The sequence below is a fragment of the Triturus cristatus genome, chromosome 3_2 (genome assembly GCF_964204655.1).
Source record: "Triturus cristatus chromosome 3_2, aTriCri1.1, whole genome shotgun sequence".
In the NCBI taxonomy this organism is placed as follows: Eukaryota; Metazoa; Chordata; class Amphibia; order Caudata; family Salamandridae; genus Triturus; species Triturus cristatus.
Window position 1 is genome coordinate 960,973,978 of NC_140584.1, and position 19,296 is coordinate 960,993,273.

At 45.4% G+C, this 19,296-nt stretch overlaps 1 protein-coding gene across 13 annotated transcripts in view; it reads left to right on the top strand.

The window, feature by feature from the left end:
* The window catches only part of VEZF1 (vascular endothelial zinc finger 1), a 353,507-nt gene that overhangs the window by 40,414 nt on the left and 293,797 nt on the right, over positions 1–19,296 (top strand). For 7 of the 13 annotated variants that reach the window (XM_085649507.1, XM_085649510.1, XM_085649508.1 and 4 more), the window contains 3 exons: positions 16,695–16,745; positions 17,026–17,750; positions 18,304–18,367. In XM_085649507.1, coding sequence (XP_085505633.1) covers positions 16,695–16,745; positions 17,026–17,750; positions 18,304–18,367 — 840 coding nt within the window. The remainder of the gene's footprint in view (positions 1–16,694; positions 16,746–17,025; positions 17,751–18,303; positions 18,368–19,296) is intronic. The other 6 variants (XM_085649512.1, XM_085649509.1, XM_085649515.1 and 3 more) reach the window with 1 other exon arrangement.

A 19,296-nucleotide genomic window follows, 5' to 3' on the forward strand; every position in this document is an offset into this window, starting at 1 on the left:
TCCCTTTGAAGACCTAGCCGAAAAATACTGGCCTACCATGAGGGCAGTTCCTTCTCCATGCCGCGTGGATCGCACACTGACCACGCACTGGGGCACCACACTACAGGAACCTGACACACATCTCACCATACAATATTTACACGAGCTTGAAACTGGTCGCCATCTTACCAAATGGTTTGCAGAATCAATTAGAGCACACTGCACCGCCACTGCTCTCTCTGCGCGCCCAATGCGATGTGGAATTCCAACGGCGGGTCAAGGATCACGAATGGGGACGCATACTTGAAAGCCCCATGAGAAATCCCCGTAATGCGCGATTCAGGCTCATCCAGTACTACATACTCCACAGAGCCTACCTCACGCTCGCCAAAATTAATAACATTTTTAATCGTACAGATGCCAAATGTGCTAGATGTAACAAACTGGGGGCTGACCGTCTGCATATGCTGTGGTCTTGTACAGTTATACAGCCCTACTGGGCCGAAGTTAATAGGAGGCTGACATGCACAGAAAGGACACTGGATTTGACATGGGAGGTGTGCATCCTGGGTCTTTATCGTAGGTCCAAGAGACATAAAGTAACGTTCAAGTACATTGACCTAGGCCTCCTAGTGGATAAGCGATTGCTCACACGCCGTTGGAAGTCGCCTGAACCTCTTCTATGTTGGGCACAGGCGGAAAGTGTTGCACTCCGCAGAGAAGATGCAATAGGAATACGTTGGCAACAATTAGCTCCAGCATGGGATGCAATACTGTTAGATTTCCGCACAGCGGATCAGGACACAGCCCCCGATATGGCAGTCCATGCCGATGACCACATTGCATCACAAACGGTGCCCACCCAGACCCATTAATGCATTGATACAACACACTTAATTGCTAGCCGTCCCTGCCCCCCCTCCCTTTATCTCTCCAACTTGTAATGTATCCACACATACAAAAGTGTTTATATTTGCTCTAACTACTGACACCAGGCCAGCAATTCTTTGATAGATTGTATTTGTACCCCTTCCTTTTTTCTTTTCTTTAACTTGGTAGACCCAGTTAATGGACTGTAATACTATTCAGTATACTAGCATGTGTAGGCACCTGTTGAGACTTTTTTTCCCAATCTCCCCCCCTACCCCCCCCCCCTATTTCTTCTTACTTTTCTCCTTTTTATACATTATATACTGTGTCTCACCCTGACACCAAATGGATTTATAATCTTCTATTCAACGGATAATTGTAAACTGTTCACAACCACACCGTAATTTGTACTGGACATATGTATCGGATGATCTCTGCTATGTAAACGGACAATTCGAAACTGTTTTGTTTAACAAAGTTTTATGTAACAATAAAAACAAATTTAAAAAATCAAGTGCTTGTCGAATTTGCCTCTCCGTGTGAGGAGGATGACTTGGCCCCAGATAGCCCAGAGACATCGCCTTGACGGGAGGAGGGGACCGATTGGGACGCACCCATGGCAAAACCCACTGAGCTCGAGATAGTAGTATACTGATAAGATTACCTCAAACAGACATGCCATAGTTTCTATGATCATAAAGTTGACTCATGATGCCCCTGATTGGTACTATCCAGGGGCAAGTTAGTTTAACAATGGTTCTCTTAAATCAGGAACTCACCCTTCTGTAAACAACTGTGACACTCCCGGTATCCCAAAATGGGCATGTTTGGGATTCTGATATGCTGTGTATGTGATCTTGAGAGAGTGGGCTCTCTGGCACCCCCTCATCCCAGTTCATATTCCAACCGCTGTATTGTATAAAGTATTTCACTTGCTTCTCCTTTATGGAAACCTTCACACACTGACTTCATAATGGAGAGGTCCGTGGAAACACAAAACACGCTCCCTTCTCAACTCAAGCAGTGATAAATCTGGAGTCTCCTTATTAAAAAAAACCATGCACTGATGCAACTGTCCCTCAAAAGCAGGCGGTGTGCTTTATGTACCTAACTTTGTAAAGCCCCACCAGTGGCCCCTTTCTTTCTCTACGGCAGGTAAGCTCGACTCGCACATCGTACTAATACCCCAATCTCCAGGATTTAGCACCCCTCCCCCAACAACTCACGTCGATTCAGGTGCCAGCGTCCGCCGATCCCTCTGCCGAGGGCCCGGTCCCCTGAAAGGCTCTGTAGCGGGAATGCCACAGCTCAGACTTGCGGACTCCTCCCCCTCCAGCCGCATTCACTCCTCACCGATAATACAAGCAGGCAGCTTCGTCGTTGAGGCAATCTTCTCCCCCAGGGGGGCCAGCCGATAGGTCTGCGCTTCAGGTGGAGGGTTAGGGGGGTGCGATACCGAGCGCCCAAGCGGAGACCAGCGGCCGCGCGGCTCACATTTCCCAGTCTTTGGGAGCTGTCTCGTAGTCCACCGGGCGCCATCTTAGCTCACTTTCTCACGGGGACATCGCAGTTCATAAGTCGGCTGATCAGGATCGCAGAAAGGCAGTTTAAACGTCTGAGTGATCCGCCAGCATTCTGATTACTGGACTCGTGATTCCTGTGGGATTTGACCACAGCAACGCGCCGCTCCGAATACTGGCATGCGGGTTCACCTCGGAGCTTCAGCTCCGATCAGCCATCATGGTGTCTTGCAGTTTCTTTATCTATGTAGAGTCATCTCTTCATTCTTCAAGTCTCTGAAGAGGGGCATCTTCTGCTCCAGCAGAAACTGCGGCATCTAGGATCATGTGAAGTGGGGTGGTAGCTAAAATCGGGGCAACTTTAAGGTCTAGTCCTCATTTTCTGTGTATACACACATTACTATGTAGTTTTGTGAGGGAGAGTCTTGCCTATTTTTTGCGTAATTTATTAATCGGTCATTTTACCCGCTTTTATTTTTGTCTGATGCATAAATGTGCTTTACGTTTCTCTTTTATGAGCTTCTGTGTGGCACATTTCTATCATTTTGAACTATACATTGGCTGTTTTTGGAGTTTGGCCGTTCTCATTGACTGCAGTCAGGTGCTCAGTGGACGTTTTATTTGGTTGCTTGGTATTTTTATATATTTGTTTTTTTTCTTTTTTTTTACAAATACCCCAAGCATGTGAATATGCCAGAAAACGATAGACACACGGGAGAGAATGCATGATTGTTAAAATTTTAGCAGCACATTACCTAGACAATCCACAAACAATTGTCGGATAACATATTGGTACACAATCTGTCACTCATTACGGGGGTTGTGTAAGTTGGGGCTGTTCCTCGCTGCCGCCAATGTTGATACCATAATACCATATCCAGGTACCCCATACCTTAGTGAACTTCCTCGGACGTCCTCTGGCCTTATGAGACCTTTTCATCTGCCATATAAAGGCCCATCGCATTTTTCCATTTTTGTAAGTGTGTTTGGGGGGCGGGGTTGAGGGGGTAAGGGATCTGGAGCACCCCAATATTTGGCCCCATCTCACTTTGCCACTATAAGGTCTAGGTTACTAAATAGGAGTTTGGCTCTAGGTTTAGCTACCTCTGTGGGGATACCCACCAGGATGTATTTAGCGTCAGCTGTTATAATTTTCTCCCAACTACCCATTTAGGTCTTCGAATATACTATGCCAATATTGGCTAATGCTAGGACACTACCATATTGTGTTTATGAACGACCCCATCGCTACCCCCACAGCGGAGGCAGCTGGGGTAGTCAGCCCTACCGGATCTATGCAGTTGGGCTTCGTCGTAATAAATCCTATGAAGGATTTTAAGTTGGAACAGTCGAAGTCTGGATTTAATTGCAACTTCCCCGAGGTGCATTAAGGCTGCATCCCAGTCTAAATTCTCAAGTTCTCCCACTTCTTTTTCCAGCGAGTCCTTAGTTTTGTCAAGGAGTTGAGCCTGTTTGTGATTGTTTTATATGTCCAAGACATTGTCTTCTCTGCAATTTCCCCCATAAGCAGTCGCCCCTCCAGTGGTGCATATTCTGGTATATTTCCCGTAACCAATGTCTCAGCTGCCCAGGCGTGGCGAAGTTGGAGGTATTTGTAATGTTGTGTTCAGCTGATGGCCTTTTTGGTGGGAGCTAAAGAAGATCAGTTCATCCCCCTCTATGATATCTCCCAGTTAGGAAACCACAAGTCTGTCCCAAGCCTTGAAGCCCTTCAACTTCCTAATCTCTTTCAGGCGTGTTCCCACCCACAAGGGGTTTATGGTTGATCCGCACATGCCACGTCATCCACCTTTCCATCTCATTCCAGACGTCTATGGTCACCTGGATTACCGATGACCCCTTCTTTAAAACTTTCCCACCATAAAGGTAATGTGTGTGTGTGTACAAGATTGGAATAAGGTCCTCTCTAATACGTATGTTGGATGACCTCCCGGTGTGTAACTCCAGTCGTTTACTATTGGGTGAGCCACTCAGTAGTGTGCTTTCATATCCGGAGGGGTAATGCCCCCGTTATATGGATTCCTTTGCAATGTACCCCGCCCACTCTTGGGTGTCCCCATTCCAGATTAGAGTCCGGACTGCCCTTTCTATCTTAATGAAAATTTCCCCTGGGATCTTACAATTAATGTTTGAGTAGTGTCATCTTGAAAATTGTGGCTCTGCCAATTAAGGTCAACAGCAGCTTTCTCCATCTTTCTACGTCTTTGTGGAAATCAGCTGGGACCCCACAAATATTTCATTCTATTCTATCTTCCTTGTTTGTGGCTATGTGATGTAGAGTCCTAGATAACGGAACCCATCCCTGTCTATGCGCAGCCATCCCGGGACCTCTCACAAGCCAGTGTCGTCCTGCTGGACAATAGGCAAGATTTATCCCAGTTAATCCTCTAGCCTTTATGTGTCACATAATTTTCGAATATGTGGAAGAGCTCTTGGGCGTCATTTGTGGATTTGTAGAATGTCGGTGTACAGGGAGATTTCATCATCTCCCTGCAAGTCTCCAAATTCTTTGAACCCTGTAAGACCTGGTTGTGTTCGAACAATGCATGCCAGAGGTTCCAGCATTATGGCAAATAATAGAGGGAACAGAGGACACCCCTGACGTGTGCCCCTTTCATTAGGGAATTCTGTAGACCGTTTCCAATTTACTCTCACTCGTGCCACTGGGTCTCCTCTGAGTTTAGCTTTAACTGAGCCAAAGGTGTGTTATTATTTTTGTACTTCCCATGAGTAGTCGGGGGAGACCATAATTTTAGATTGGGTGTATCGTACTTCTCCCCTACTCCTCACTTCCTGCAGGAGCAAGTCCTGGTCTTGGTAGTTCAGGAAACAGGCAGTAAGTGGGATGGGGTGGTGCGCCCACAGATGGCTTAGCATTTAAAGCACTATGGGCCCATTCAGTCACCGAGCATGTGGAGAACGTTCCGTTGGGATGGAGTGTTTCAACGATTGTTCCAAAAACGCCCTAGTGTCCGAGTCCTTGACTCCCTCCGGAGAACTAATAAAACGTAGGTTGTGCCTTTGTGTGCAAGTTTGGCATAGTCTGCCCTCCAGGCCACCCCTTTCAGGGTGGTTCGCAGGTCTGTGACTTCCTCCCGAAGAGCACTCGTCACATCTACTGCTGATCTTCTTCCTTCCGCCTGGGTCACTCTCTTAGTTACCTTATGGAGGTCTTGTGGGTGTAAGGTGACGTCTGAACGGACTTAATCTATTTTACCTTCTAGGACCTCCCTTGAGGCATTTAGGAGCATTGCATTGTTTTGCATGTGGTATGTGTTGTCTTCTTTGCAAGTCTGGGGGCCCACTGCTTTTGTATATCTGTCCATCTTGCCTTGTTTCTAATTCTTTCATATTCCGCCTGTGTGTAGGTGTCTGCCAACTAGTATACGGAAGGAGGCATTCATTAAGGGGGGCGCCACCACGTCTCGGGACTCCCAAATCCAGAATACCCTCAAGAAAAGGCCTCTGGGAGTGCACTCTGTCCTGGCCACAGGGCACTGGGGTTGCGTGGATCACACCGCCTTGACACCAAAGTCCACACACCCCTCTCTAGATGTGCGGAGGTCTTTGGTTGCGTATCAGTGACCCTGTGTAAGACTGAGAGCGCTGCGTTGGTGACGGCGTCTCTGCACCCTGTGAGCTTTTCTACCCGCGATGAGATCTAGCGGGTCTGTTGTTGCAGCCGGAGCAGTCTAGCAGCGCGGCATCTCGCTCCCTATGATGTGCAGCCAGAGTGGCAGGATGATAGTCGCGGAGAATCAGCACCCCTCCCCACTCCCCATTTGGTGTACCCTTCACTACTTAAGATTAGAGTCAGATCGCCCAGTGTTGACCATGTGGGCACCAGCAGCCAGACCGGCCGCTCCGGTACTCCTCAGGGCGGGCTCAATGGCTGAGGAATCGAAGCCTCGGCAGTTCACCATCAAGAGCAGGGCCGTGAAAGGGGACCCCAAGTAACCAGCAGAGACTCTCAAAATGTGTGGTCTCCGATTGTCTCTCCGGTTCTAGTAATGGTGGGTTGGGAGGGGGGGGGCAGGCAATCAATCATGTATAACCCCACGTCTTCATCGGGGAATCGACTGCGGAATCCACCTCATGGGCCCAGTGCACAGGGGGAGAGCACCCACTACTGCCTCAAATCAACTTCATTTCTTTCACCAAGGCCGGCCCTCACAGTGCTCCCTCTAGGCCACCGTGGCGCAGCTGCCTTCTCTCCTTACCACGTTCAGTTGCTCGCTACCTCGGGGTTTCTCTGGCTGCAGGTGCGGACTGCACACTCCACCCCCAGCTTCTGTGGGCCTGGTAGCGCGGCCCTCTGAAGTTCCTCTCCACGGGCTGAGTCTCGCCCGTCTCCGCCGGCAGTCAGAGGGCTTCGGATCACGGGGTAGGAGGGCGCCGATCTCTTTAGAGGCTCCCCTCCATCTTCCTTTGGAACTCTGCCTATGGATCCTAAAAGCCAGTCCAGGGAACAATTAAAAACGAACCTAATCTAACCTAACTGACTTGGTAAACGTTATTGTTATGTATTATCTCGGTATTGCTCTCAACTCTTGGAGTGTGGAGTACACCAACATTTTGGTTAAATAAATTAGCTTTGCATTAGCCAAGTTAAAATGCATTACATAAACATAGACTAAATAAGATGGTTCGTTTCCCTTCATAAGTGGAAAGGACATATGAAGGGAGGCATTGGATATTACATGCCAGCGTTTCCCTAAGCTGTACAGAGAGCAAAGGTCTCCGCTAGACTTTAACCAGCTTTGTTTAAAGACTGGCCATGCAGTCACGGATATGCGCTGGTGTGGCCTGCTAACCCTAGCAGAACTGCTATGGGCCCTTCAAAAGGAAATATGGGTAGCTTGTTGCAGAATGAGCGAGGCTACCTGGGTATAACAGGCGAGCTAGCAAGTGAGTCAGGTAATAAAAACAACAGTTCCAAAACATCCAGGCAACAGCTGTCTCTAACCAAATCCAGCAGCCGGTAGACTAGGATAGGATAATCCTTTTTAAAGCGCTCCAATGCCGCAGCGTCTTGGCGCTAGGTGTGTATGAAGCGAGACTGAGCAGTAAACCAATAGTTTAATTTGAAGGAAACAGCTAGGACTTGAGCATTTCCCTACAAATCTGCCAGCTAGGTTCAAGTCTCATGGCAGGCAATTGATTCCATAACTTGGATGCACGGTGTGATATACTCCAACCAAATTTCCCCCCCCCCCAAATCTCGCTCTACGAATTTTAGGAGTATGGATAAGGCCCGTGTTTGTGGATCTAAGAGTTCTTGTGGGGGTGTACCATGAGAACATTTTCTGGATCTCTGCCGAACCACCTCCATAAAGTGCCTTGTGCACCAGACAGAGGGCCTTAAATACCACTTGTTGCTGGACAGGAAGCCAATGGAGTGAGCTTATGCCCGCCGAGGTGGAATTGCCTTTGGGGATGTTTAGTAACAATCGTGCCGCAGCGTTTTGCAGTAATTGTAATTTCATCCTCTGTGACTTGTCGATGCCCATAAAAAGAGCGTTGCAGTAGTCTTAATTTGAAGAAAAAGAGCTACTACTACAATTTTCCGAAGCTCCTGCGGGATGAATGGGAAGATCTTCCGTAAACTCTATAGTAAGAAGAAGCAAGAGGAAGTCAAACAGTCGATCTGGGCCGCGAAGTTGAGATGATCATCAAAGATCACTCCTAGATTCTTAACATTAGCGGTAGGACAGGGTTATTCTCCTGCCTCTGTCGGCCACCAAGTATGGTTCCACACTGATTGGCCCTTGCCAAACTCCAGTACCTCTGTCTTATCAGTGTTTATCTTGAGAAAGTTTCGACTCATCCAACTCATAATGTCTGACAGGCATGAAAGCCGCTAGCAACGGTCTCTGGTTGTTTGTACATAGATATTACGAACTGAGAGTGATCAGCGTATGAGACCAGGGTGAAGCCGTGCTTTCTAATGAGTGGCCAAAGGAGTGACATTCATGTTGAAAAGCGTCTTTGAGACCGGGCTGAACACTGCAGAACTCCACACAGGAGAGAACAGGTATCAGATTGAAGACTGTCCCAATGTATGTTCTGCTCCCATGATGCTAGGAAGGAGGAGAGAAGGGCCAGAGCTGCATCCTCAATTCCCACATCCTTCAGCCGCCGCACTAACACCGTGTGATTCATGGTGTCAAATGCTGCTGATGGGTCTGATGGTAGAAACAAGTCTATGCACAATTAATTGTGAGATGGGAGCAGTAGCAGATAATGTAGAAGATTGGGAAGTAGTGACATGAATGTTGGAGCCAGTTAATTATATTAAAGGGTTCACCAAGACTCCATATAGTGATGACCAATAATGAATCCTAATACACATAAAATGAACTTGAATGTGATTCCTGGGATGTGACTGGTTTTATTTAGGGAGAGGTACTTGGTAAGTTAATGTATCAAAATAAACCAGGACTCTGCGTGTACACGTTGCACCCTTTAAACGTTGCTGTTCAGGTTGTTTTTGTTTTGTTTTCCTTTCCTAATGCATTTTTTACGTTTTGCACGCTTATCAGGCTGACTAAATGTCCAGCAAGACAAGGATTTGGACAATGCATTTATCCATAAGCTGGTCTTTGTATACTGTGTTGCTCTACACAAATTTTGTGTTTAAAGTTTGGTGGATTACCGTGTAATTTTCTGCTTGTTCTTTAACGAGTTACATTCTCCCTGCATAGTGTGAAAAGGGAACAGTTGCATACAACAGCTATTTTTTGTTTTGTTATTTGCCCATTGTAAAACTCTCAATGTTTTTTTGTTTTTGTTGTTTTGTTTTAATATTGATCCTTCCATTATTGATTTGTTTCAAAAGCTTTTTCTGTTCTTTTATCGAGTGGGGATATCTGACCATCCTATCTCTGCTCCAATTGGTATCCCCATGAGCCAAATTCCACTCTGTGCTTCACGTTACACACCATGTGCCTTTGAAACTAAAGACACTCTATGGCCGTTTGCTACATTTACCACCTCCGCATGGAAAACGGCTTTTCCTTTGCTTCTGAGATAATCAATCCCATCTGCTGCTATTGGCTTTGGCAGGTGTTTCGGTTTAAATAATATGTCAGGTATTTGGTTTACGCCATGTAAATGGCAGAGTATTTTTTTGTTAATTTTGTGAATAGCGAGAATTTGAAAACGTTTATGTATAGAATGTTTGGTGTCACTTTCCAGTGCAAAAGAACAACAAGAAAGAAACGAAACGTAACTTGTACTTGTCCCTTTCCCTGAGTAATATACAAAAACAACGTGGACAAGTCCTTAACAGGTTGAGGTCATGGTTGTCGACCTGCACCTTGGTAGAGGAACGCAGACAACAAGTGGTTGTCTTAGGAAACCCCTCACCCACCTACCTAGTAGGTGGCATGCTTCATCATCGGGATCCAGCTAGATTGCCGAGTGCAAAACAGCTGTGCTTCAACACCTGATTTACAGCGCAGCAGGATATTTTGTGGAAAGTGAAGTGCTATGTGCAGTGAAAGTAAATGATAAAAATGTCTCTAGGAAATGCCCTTATAAAAATTTTAATTGAAGGGTCCTAGGACATGAGTAAAAACAGTCGGGATATGTATGAGGTAGGAAGGTGCCTCAATATCCCTTAAAAAGTGTAGGCCTACTAGCTTCAGCCTTCTGCGATATTCGTGAGGTTTACCTCAGGACCAGTGGAGTGAGTGTAGCCAAAAAGGTTTTAGCGGCCACTGTGGTGTGTATATCAGCGCACACCCTAAAGTGCATTGCGAGTGTATTGGGATCTTGTTACTTACAGATCCTGCGCGATGAGTATCTGAAAAATAAAAATTTGCATTGCGACATGTGTGTATATGTGTGTGTATATATATATACAGCCATTCCGTAACATGCATGTCTTGCGTATCTACACTCCTCCATGCGTAGGGTAGTGGAGACATGGCTATAAGATTGGAATGAAGGCACCATGCATGCGACATTGTGATTACATGCATGATTGCTATCTGAAAAATAACCATGCGTGGCTACAATGTGTCGTGGGAGCACATAATTATAAGCGTGTCGTGGTTTTGCACAAACTACTTGTATATTTATGGCACATTGTAGCCACGCGTGGTTATTTTTCAGAAAGCAATCATGCATGCAATCACGAAGTCCCATGCATGGTGCCTTCATTCCAATCTTTTAGCCATGTCTTCACTACCCTACGCATGGAGGAGCGCAGATACGCAAGACATGCATGTTACGGAATGGCTATATATATATTTATTACCTACTGGCGGTTGCCAGTAGGTAGTTACAGTTAGGACCTATTATCCATTGGTAATCCGCAACATTCTATTTGGAATAACTTTGGCGCCGGTTGACGAATCTTCGCAAAATTTTCAAAACTCGTGGCCCCCTCCGGTCCGCTCCTATCATGAAAGTCTTGAGGTGATTCATCAAGCAGGGGCTGAGAAAAAGGGGGGGTCCCAAAACGTGTTTTCCCCTTGCAATTTTCCATAGGGACCGTTAGTCGCAGCTACAGCCCGAACTGCTGAACGGAATTACACAAAATTTGGCAGAAGGGTAGAGGTTCACACTCGTGCCTTTTGCTTAAATGGTGTAAATCCGTTCAGTAGTTCCTGAGAAAGTCAAAAGTAAAATCATAGATATATCTAGAACCGAGGCACAAGAAACCTAATAAAAAAACGTGCATAACTCAAAAAGGGGGAAGGGTAGAAATACTCTGACCCCCAAGCCCTTTTCTTTTTTAATCGGCAAAATCCGCGCTGGGTGCGTATATCCTGCCGTTTAAAAAAAAGAAAAAAAACCAAAAGAGGAAACGAAGTGCCGGCTCCTGCGCTTCGTTGCTAATTTGCCCCCAAGGGGGGCAAATCCCAGAGGCTATTGAAGTATTGGGTTGGGTGGCCCAAAGGGGCCCCCCAGCCCCGGGAACCGCCACCCCCGCAGCTTGTTTAAAAAAAAATAATAACAATAAATAATAAAATAAAAACCCTGTGTGGGGGGCTCAAGCCCCCCCCACAAGCCCCGGGGACCGCCACCTCCCCGGGGCTCTAAATATGTAAATAGGGGCGTCCGTGACAGACCCCTCCCCCCCCCCCCTCCAGCCCCGGGGACCACCACCCCCCGGGGCTTTCTAAATTGGTGGGAGGGGGGGCCGTGCGCCCCCCCGAGCCGATAATGGCCCTGGGGACCGCCACCCCCCATGGCTGGCTCCTGCAGTGTCCCGGGGTGCCCACCCCCGGGACACTGCTATTTGCTATCGCGGCTTCTGCCCTGCCATAGCAAACTTGGTTTGAATTTTGAAAGAGAGAGCAGGGAAACCTGCTCTCTTTCAAAATTCAAACCAAATTGCTTTTTCACACGGGAGCTGCATGTTAGCAGCTCCCCATGTGGAAAAGCAAAGCCAGCTCCCCCAGGAGGCGGGGAGCCGGCAGGACCGTGGGGGGATTGGGAACACCCCCCCCCCCCCCCCCCCCCCCCAACGGAGAGGGCCAGGCCCGGGGGATTGGGTCCCCGGGGCTATTAGTGGCCCAGGAGGGGGGGGGGGCACACGGCCCCCTTCCCCCCCCCCCCCCCCCTCCCCCCAAAAAAAATTAGAGATGCAGGCCCTGTAGGATGGGGTCCCTGGGGCCTTTAGTGGCAAGCGGAGGGGGGCAACGCAGCCCCCCTCCCAATAAATAAAAAAAGGCCATGCCCCGGGGGATGGGGTCCCCGGGGCTGATTAAGGCCTCGGGAGGGGTGCCACGTGGCCTCCTTCCCAAATTTTACATTTTTAAAAGAAAAATTAGGGGACAGGCCCTGGGGGATGGGGTCCCCAGGGCTGAAAAAGAAGGGGGGCTGTGCAGCCCACCTTAAAAAGAAAAAAAAAAAAGAAATACCGGCATCGACCTGGAGGCCACACCCCCTCGTGTCAGCACTCTGCAAACACGCCCCCTGGCGCGTTTGCAGATGGGGATCGAATTCCCTTTGAATACTGGGGTTCCCTGGGGGCCAACTAGCTTTTTAAGTTGGGGAAATAATTCCCCTTCAATCCTAAGGGACCCTGGGGGCCAACATGCCCACCAGGTGCTTCCAGTAAGTGCCCCTGCGTTGCAGAGGTGGTGCAGGCTGTGCCCCTTTTTACACCTCTCTGCAATAGTGCTTACTGGACGTACCTAGTGGGCTAATTTGCCCCTAGGGACCCTCAGGAATCAAGGAGAGTTAATCTCCCAACATAAAACGGCCACAGGGCGTGTTTACACAGTGGGGAAGGGAGGGGACGGGGCCTGAGGTGACGTGTGCAAACACGCCCTATGGCACGTTTTAAGTTGGGGAAATGATTCCCCTTTAATCCGAGGGCCCATGGGGGCCAACTAGTCTACCACGTGCTTCCAGTAAGCACCACTGTGCTGCGTTGCAAAGAGGTGGTTCAGGCCGTGACATTTTCTCTGCAACGCAGCTCTGTGGTGCTAACTAGAGATACCTGATGGGCTAGTTGTACCCAAGGGACACTCTGGATTCAAGGGGACTTTATCCCCCAAATTAAAAAGGCCACAGGGCGTTTTTGCACACATCAGCTCAAACACCCCACCCTTCAACAGTGTGCAAACGCGCCCTGTGGCGCGTTTTAACATAGTTTTAATACCCCTCCTCTATTATATACTAGGGGCTTACAGAGGAGGTCATGCTAATAACAGGGGTACCCCAACGCATAGTGTTCCCTAGTGTATGTAGGTGTTTTAACTGTATTCTAAGTGTCTTTTAGCATAGCACTGGCTCTAGGACTGGTTAGTCAGTCAGTTACCACCAGTACCCATCTGAAAAAGTTGAGGGTACAGGATGATTTTGAACAAAGACTCTTTCTGCTCCTCTGTTTGTTCTTTCTGCACGGCTTCCTTCTTCCTGCACTTTTCTTCGTCTTTGTGGACTTCTGTAGCTTCTTTCTGCATTTCTTTTTCTTCTTTCTGTGTGTTTTTTCTTCTTTTTTCACATGTCCTACCTCTGTAGGCATAGTTAGAAACTAGCATTTTAAAAAGCTTTGAAATTCACTTAAACCATAGGTTTCAGGCACATTATAGTTAGGAATTGGCATTTAAAATACCTTAGAAATTCACCGAAAAAAAACATAGGTTTCAGGGGTGTTATAGTTAGCTGGACATTTCGCTCGTACAAAACCATAGAAATGTCTCTGTTATAGTTAGTTCAGCTAACTATAACTCTCGCCCCTGCAATGCACTACTGATGATGTCACATATTACATCACTCATGACCTGGTAAGTGACGTCACTGATGACATCACTGATGACATCTCAAATGACATCACTGATATCATCCATGTGGTAATTTGATGCATCTTCTCACACCCTAATATAACCTTTGATACACCCACTCTAAATTATAGACTTCCATTCTCAAAACCATAGACACTCCAACACCAATAACTACATACCCACTCACTGATTCTTAGGTCTACACACCCATCCACTCACACACCCGTACAGTCATTCATACTTCTGGTCACTCAGTACAGGGCTATCATATGCACTCATACACCTATATAGACACTCACACACCGCCACTCATCCATCGAGGTACTCGCACACCTACTCAGTCATGGAAATAATTAATCACACTGCCATTTATTCACCTATACAGTTATACACACACACCAGCTCAATTACTCCTACAAATACTAGCACATTCTTTCGCTCTTATGCAATCAATGATACAAGCACACACTCATCCATACAGCCACTCTCACAATCACACACTCTCTCTCTCATAGCCATTTATGTACTCCAACACACATATATACTGCCTTTCACATATGTAGCTACTCACACGTGTACCACTGAAATATACATTCACTCACTAACACAACCATACACAAACTCACCCACCCATACAGTCCATCACAGATGCACTCTTGAAACCATGCACCCAGTGAATCACCCACTCACACATCTATGCACAGTCACACACACCCCACCCACACAATCACCCATACAGTTACTCAGACAACCAATCTATAACCCATATAGACACTCATGTAGGTATTTGCAAACCCATGCAGCTGCTTACACACCAACTGAGACGGATACAGACATTCACACAGTTTAGTCACTAACTCATGCATTCAGTAAGATGCGTTTAATCACTCACTTCAGTCACGCACCTACAAAATCATCCATTCACACACTTATACACCCACTCATTCTTCAATATTCCTTTCCCTATAAATAATAAACATATTTAAACTTTACAGAAACACAGTCACTGGATGATGTCATCAGTGATGTGATCAGTGATGTCACTGACCATGTCATGAGTGATGTTTATATGTGACGTCATCAGCAGTGCATTGCGGAGGTGCGAGTTATAGTTAGCTGAACTAACTATAACGGAAAAATTTCTATGGTTTTGTACGAGTGAAATGTCCAGCTAACTATAACGTCCCTGAAACCTATGGTTTTTTCTGTGAATTTCTAAGGTTTTTTAAATGCTAATTCCGAACTACAACATGCCTGAAACCTATGGTTTTTTGAGTGAAAATAAATATATATATATAAACGCGTCAGATTTGGTGAACTTGCCTTTTTAAATAAACTTGCCGAAAGAAGACTGGGACTTGCGTGGTTTTTCCTCGTTGCTGCCTGCCTGGTGGTTCTGTGGTGAAAGACTTCTGTTTGCGCATATATATATATATATAGATATATATATATCACAACATACTTTTTCTTTTCAGATACTCATCACACAGGATCTGTAAGTAACAAGATCCCACTACACTCACAGCGCACTTTAGGGTGTGCGCTGATATACACACCTCAGTGGCCGCTAAAACCTTTTTGGCTACACTCACTCCACTGGTCCTGAAGAAAGCCTTCCGAATATCGCAGAAGGCCGAAACTAGTAGACCTACTCTTTTTAAGGGATATTGAGGCGCATTCCTACCTCATACATATCCCGACTATGTTTTTACACATGTCCTAGGACCCTTTAATTAAAACTTTTATAAGGGCATTTCCTAGAGACATTTTTATCATTTACTTTCACTTCACATAGCACTTCACTTTCCACAAAATATCCTGCTCCGCTGTAAATCAGGCGTTGAAGCATAGCTGGATTGCACTCTGCAATCTAGCTGGACCCCGATGATGAAGCATGCCACCTACTAGGTAGGTGGGTGAGGGGTTTCCTAAGATAACCACTTGTTGTCTGCGTTCCTCTACCAAGGTGCAGATCACTTTCCAGTGGTCAGGAAATATTTTCATGCAATACTGTATGTTACACCACTATAAGATCGTCTCCAAGCAGTGAGGGGGAAGAGTGGTTGTGGTAAAAGAAAGATAAAAGAAGGCGCGACACAGGAAATGTGGGAACCTGACTGAAGGAATGGGGAAGTCGCCTTGTAGATGGAATGATCTTCCCCAAAATGCTGTATTATTTAATGCCTACCTTAACTGAGTCACTAAGTTACATTTCCCTGGCTGGGGCAAGCAATATTCGCCTTTGCTAAGAGGTGATATTTTATTGCTTAACCAAGACAGTAGCCTTTGTCCATATTACTGAAAAACTTAGGATTGCCATATGAAGATCATTGCATAGAAATAAAGGTAATGTGGGCTTAGAAAATTTAAATTGTATTTTATCTGAATTTTTATTGTGTTGAATGGTTAAAGCTATGTTTAAACAAATAGTACAGTGCTTCTGCAACGTACCCCCTGCTGCATTTCACGTTATGGCTGCTATCATAAATGCATGAAAAAATGGTGGCAAATTTGTGCAGTGAAATTCACTATTTTTTATCCATCAAAAGTGCTAAATATCAAACCTGAGATACCTTTCCTGTATTGTTTATTACAGTATTTTATCAATAGCATGTTTTGTTTGTGTGCTTGTGCTCTTTTAACACACTTCTGTAAACATAAGAGACTGATTTTATGTGAGCCCCCATCTCCCTTGCTGTCCCCAGCCAGACAAGTCTAAGTATTGATTTGTGTGTGTGTGTGTGTGTGTGTGTGTGTATATATATATTATACGCACTACGGTTTTTGACCACATTGGCAGTGTCTGTTAAATCTTCATATCAGCTGCCTATTTGAAAGTGAAATTTTGGGATACACACAGGGATGGTTATGTCTTTAACTTGTAAGTTGTGGACAAAGCATGCCTTTGTCACTTTTCTGGCTGTCTGCAAGGAATGTGAGCTCACTGTTTACACCCTGAAAGAGCCAGGTATGTCTGGTAAAACCCAAAAAGAAAACTGATGGCAAGTTAATTTAAGATGGTTTTCTTTTCATCCCTTAATGTGGGCTCAATGATTAGACCCAGCAAGAACCAGAGATCTCGTGGCAAGTTCCAAGAAGAAAACTGATGGCAAGTTAATTCAAGTTGGTTTTTGTTTTTTATTCCCCTGAATTGTTTTTATGTACTTCTTCGTAGCAGTAAGCATTTTAGGTAAGCGTTGACAGGAGTGTTTTGTCTGAGCCAACACCACCTAAAGTGGGATTCTTAAGAAAATGTTAATGTTTGTTGCATTGACGGGAGGGCCTCTTTGACCCCAATTCTGAGTTGATTTCCTTATTTGTCTTAGCATTTAATAGTTTCCCAAATGTAATTCTGTTGGCATTTTCTAAATCTAACTGTCTCTTTTTAGGCTCATGAAGCCTCACACCATCACCACCACCATCATCACCATCAACAGACAGCACAGAATAGCTTACTACCCCTTCTGGGCACTCCTGTTGAGCCTCCTGACCAGAAGCCCATGCTCCCTATACCAATAACTACTCAGAAACCCCAGCCAACACCAGAGCCAGTGAAGGAGACCGTTGTGGTGAAAAAGGAAAAGCCCAAAACTTCTTTTGTGTGCACCTACTGCAGTAAAGCTTTCAGGGACAGTTACCACCTGAGGCGCCATGAATCCTGCCACACAGGGATAAAATTGGTGTCTAGGCCGAAGAAACCTCCAACAACTGTTGTGCCCCTCATCTCGACCATTGCTGGCGACAACAACAGAACTTCATTGGTCTCAACAATCGCAGGAATACTGTCTACAGTCACTACATCGTCTTCGTCTACAAATGCTAGTAGTAGTACTGGCATCATAAGTACCCCAGTCATGCCGCCAATTCCCACTCCCAAAAAGCCCAGCAAGCCTGTGAAGAAGAATCACCCCTGCGAGATGTGTGGGAAGGCATTCCGTGATGTCTACCACCTCAACCGGCACAAGTTGTCCCACTCTGACGAAAAGCCCTTTGAATGTCCTGTTTGTAACCAACGTTTCAAGAGGAAGGACCGTATGACGTACCATGTAAGATCGCATGAGGGAGGGATCACCAAACCCTACACCTGCAGTGTTTGTGGAAAAGGCTTCTCAAGGTAATGTATAGATTGATTTGATGTGTGGTCACTACTACATGGTGCCAGCAGAAACTAAACCAACATGAAAAAAAACAATTACTGTTGCTTTCCTTAGAATCTCGGGTGAGCTTACTGGCTTGGGTATAAGAAGGAAAATATACACGTTGTGATTCGTAAACATGTGACAATTGTTAGTTCCCCTTCCTTTAAATCGATTATGCAGTAAACCTTTAAAACACCCTTATTACAGGGTTTTTAGTGTTCTTTGGGTTTCAAATTTGCCCTACTTTCCAACTAGGGAGACTTTCATACAGAAAGATTGCTCCATGTGAGCATGACTGCCATGAAAAGACCTTGCTGGCGTTTGTATGATCCTGACGGCTGTTTAAACACTTAAGTACATTTGAATTATAATGCACAGGGTATTCTGCTTCCAGTACCATTGTCTCGTTTGACTTAGTAGGCTATTGTTTTCTGTTTACTCACATTAGTTTTTTTTTACTCTTGGTTCTTTGAGTAGCTTTGTTTGGCTATGAAGTGAACATGGATTTTTTTTCCCCTCTTTTTCCAGGCCCGATCACCTAAGTTGTCACGTGAAACATGTCCATTCAACAGAGAGACCTTTCAAATGCCAAGTAAGTTTCAAATCCTTTCCATATTTCATTTTCAATTGTTAAGTTGCTAAAATGTGTGAGGCACTTTGGCTTATGACTTGTGGAATAATCTTTTTTATTTTGATCAGCCGGAGGTCAAGAACTTATGACTGTCTTTAATAACTATTACATTTTAATAGCCAGGGCTGTCGGTTATTAAATAGTACTGGTACTGTTGATTTCTTGGTTCTTCTTTGTAAAGTCTTCATTGATACTCATAAGCACAGTATTCCTTTGCCTATGTACAGTATTCCTTTGCCTATGTACAGTGTCCTGAAAACTTTTGTTCAATTGAAGTGTTTTTTCCAAAAAAATTTAAAACAAGTGCCTATTTAAAGGAAACGTCAGAGTTTTTTTGTTTTTTATTGCAAAAATTGTAAATGGATATAAAAATGAAACGTCTTTCTTTATTAATCGTTAGTTTGAAAAGGGAAAAAATAAAGGCATTGGATCATACGCAGCACCCTCATTAAAGTAACATGATCACTTTAAGACAGCAAGTTACTCCCGTGTTGCAGAATGCAGTGCTGTGTCATTTAGCACAAGTCCAATTACCCAGTCTGTGAATTAATGGTACCTGAAAATTTTGCCTTATTCGGCTTTGTATCTCTTCCAAAACGGTCCTTTTAAAAGCTTTATTTAAATGTCCGTCAATTTCCCCCGCTATTTTTCTGGTGGATACCTCTAACTGCTGATTCCTCACCATGTGAATTTCGCCCAGTCACCAGACTGGGTCAGGACAACTCGAAAGCAGTGGCACTGTGCAACGCCACTGCCATTCCTCTTCAGAAGTGACAAACTGTGCCACATATAAGCTCCACTCATGCACGCTGACGTATGCTCCTTTCTTTACACATTTTCAGCTGCGGAGTGAAGAAATAAAAAAAAATTCCCCTCAAACATTTCCTATT